We start from the raw sequence: 2259 nt of genomic DNA, 5'->3' as shown, positions 1-2259 counted from the left end.
TCCCCCTAGTAAGAGTAGTAGTCTTGGGCAGAGAACAGCCCTTTGTTATCTCGACATATATATTTACTGTTGGAACTCCTAATGGTCAATTTTAAATAACTGTTGGGGTGACCGTTGAGGTCAAAAACACGGACTAAAATACATCCATGAGAGAGCGTTTGGCCATATTAGCAAAGCGCATCCACGTCAGCGTTTTTTTTGCTGATATGACAAAATCGTTCCCTCAAAGACGTATTTTGCTAAAATTTCTCCTTAAAACACTCCTATATGGACGCATTTTAGTGTTTTCGGCCCATTCCGATAAATAATAAATAAAATGTCACATTTTCATAAATAAAATAAAATTTTATTGGTAAAATGGTTAACGGAATAAGTGATTAAAATATTAAATTTCAAGTAAAAAATTTTAAAATTAAATGACCAAAGTAAAAATACTCTTATTATTGATGAGTGATTATTTATATAATTTACTGCAGCATAACCGACTTCTGATCAGCTGAGCACCCTGGGAGTCTCAAACCCAGTGATTTACTGCCCCCTTATCACGAGGAAAAAGGCAGATCCTTTCTTCCCATCTCAACCATGAAAATATCCCTCCAATTCTCTCAAACCGACTCTACCACTACACGAATCAAAAGCTTTTATCAACAAAAATACTTATTTCCAGAACTCATATAATGCCCAAGTTTGCACGAACAATTTGTTGAACCTTTCTCCAAAATCCTTGTTCGCTACTACTTGAACCCAAACATGGTCAATTTCTTCCACCAAACTAAAGCTGACCAAAAATTTTAAAGAAATTTGTGAGAACTCTCTGCTGGGAATTTAAACCATAAAGCTAGAAAGAAAGGCGATTTCAAATAAAAAATTTCAATTAATCCCAAATTTTTACATATGCAGTAAGAATTTCTAGCTTCTGCTATTAAAAAGAAAAAAGAATCAATATTGTTGAATAACTTCAAACCCATGAAGGAAAGAATCTAGTAGGAAACAAGGGTCTCAAAGCAGTGAAGGCCGTCGAGCTCAGGAGCGAAACGGGGAGCCCTCTGTTGCTTCTTCTCAACGTTTCCTTGTTGCTTTTTCTTTATGTCTTCTTCTATTGTCACCTTAACTCTGCCATTAAACAACCTAACACCATCTTTGTTAGTTGTAGAAGCAAAGGAAGACCTGACTGCCTGTCCCAACAACTCACCCCACAGAGCATCAAAGGAACGAAAGATTGAGTTCATGATGATGATAATTGCTAACTACCTGGAAGAGGGTTTCAGTTTTGGTTGCTGCTGGCTGGGAGAACAAAGGGCAGGGGTATATATATAGAGGGGGGGGGGGGGGAATAGGCATTCTTTGATTCGGGGAAGATCGATTGGCCTTGACTTGCCTTCCAAGTTGTTTCACTTGCGTTTCCTTGGTAGTGTAGGATTAGGAGATTGGGACTTTCGGGGTAACCTACAATACATACAAGACTCGGTTCAAAAACGTGTATGCTGGGTCTTAGTAGGACCCGGGAATCTCTGCTAAGCCCAACTAAATTCTAACGAAATTAGAGCCGTCCATCCGTTTTACGGTCAATGGGGGAGTCTTGTGTATTTAGACCCGACAACTCCACGTTCCCGCATTCCTACCACCGCCCCCGCGTAGTGAATGGAGAAGGGTAAATAAGTAAATAGAGTCGGGGTCCGTGATTGCTTAGGAGTTGCGTTAGGAAGGTTCCAGATTTGCTTTCAATGATATGAATGGAGAGGTTAAGTGAACCTGGCGGCAAATTGGCAAACACTCTCCAATTGCCTCACCTCTATTTTCTTTTTCCCATAAAGAAAAAATTATCTTTATTTGTTTATTTTTTGAATCCAACTTACTTGATTATATGTATTTACATCAAATCTAATAATTCACTAACTTCAGGGTCGATTTAGATAAATAATATGTTTATTTGTAATTATTGTAAAAATATAACAATAAAATTAAATATTATAGCTATATTATAATGTGAGGAAAATAAAGCTAAATACACTGCATTACTCATGATTTTTTTTTTCATTGCAATATTTGTTGAGTTAAAATTACTAAAGTAGTATTAATTTCTTAAGAATTTGATTTCAATTAATTTTGTTTTGGATTTTTCTTGTATAATTTTTTTTGTAAATTGTATCATTTGAGCTCCTATTTACTAATTAAAATTTATATGTAATTATAAATATTAATATCATAAACTTTTTATGTTAAATAAGTGATTCAAGTCAAAAGATAAAATCCAACTAA

At 35.4% G+C, this 2259-nt stretch overlaps 1 protein-coding gene across 1 annotated transcript; it reads right to left on the bottom strand.

Annotated features, from left to right (window-relative positions):
- Positions 1–854: 854 nt before the first annotated feature.
- LOC128279380 (uncharacterized) lies at positions 855–1320 on the bottom strand. Its single transcript, XM_053018011.1, has one exon. It carries the CDS (start codon positions 1227–1229, stop codon positions 981–983), a length of 249 nt encoding a protein of 82 aa, XP_052873971.1. The 5' UTR covers positions 1230–1320; the 3' UTR covers positions 855–980.
- Positions 1321–2259: the final 939 nt, after the last annotated feature.

The sequence above is a fragment of the Gossypium arboreum genome, chromosome 8 (assembly GCF_025698485.1).
Source record: "Gossypium arboreum isolate Shixiya-1 chromosome 8, ASM2569848v2, whole genome shotgun sequence".
Taxonomy (NCBI): domain Eukaryota; kingdom Viridiplantae; phylum Streptophyta; class Magnoliopsida; order Malvales; family Malvaceae; genus Gossypium; species Gossypium arboreum.
The sequence above is the reverse complement of the archived record's forward strand: the minus strand, read 5'-3'. Positions and strand labels throughout refer to the sequence as shown.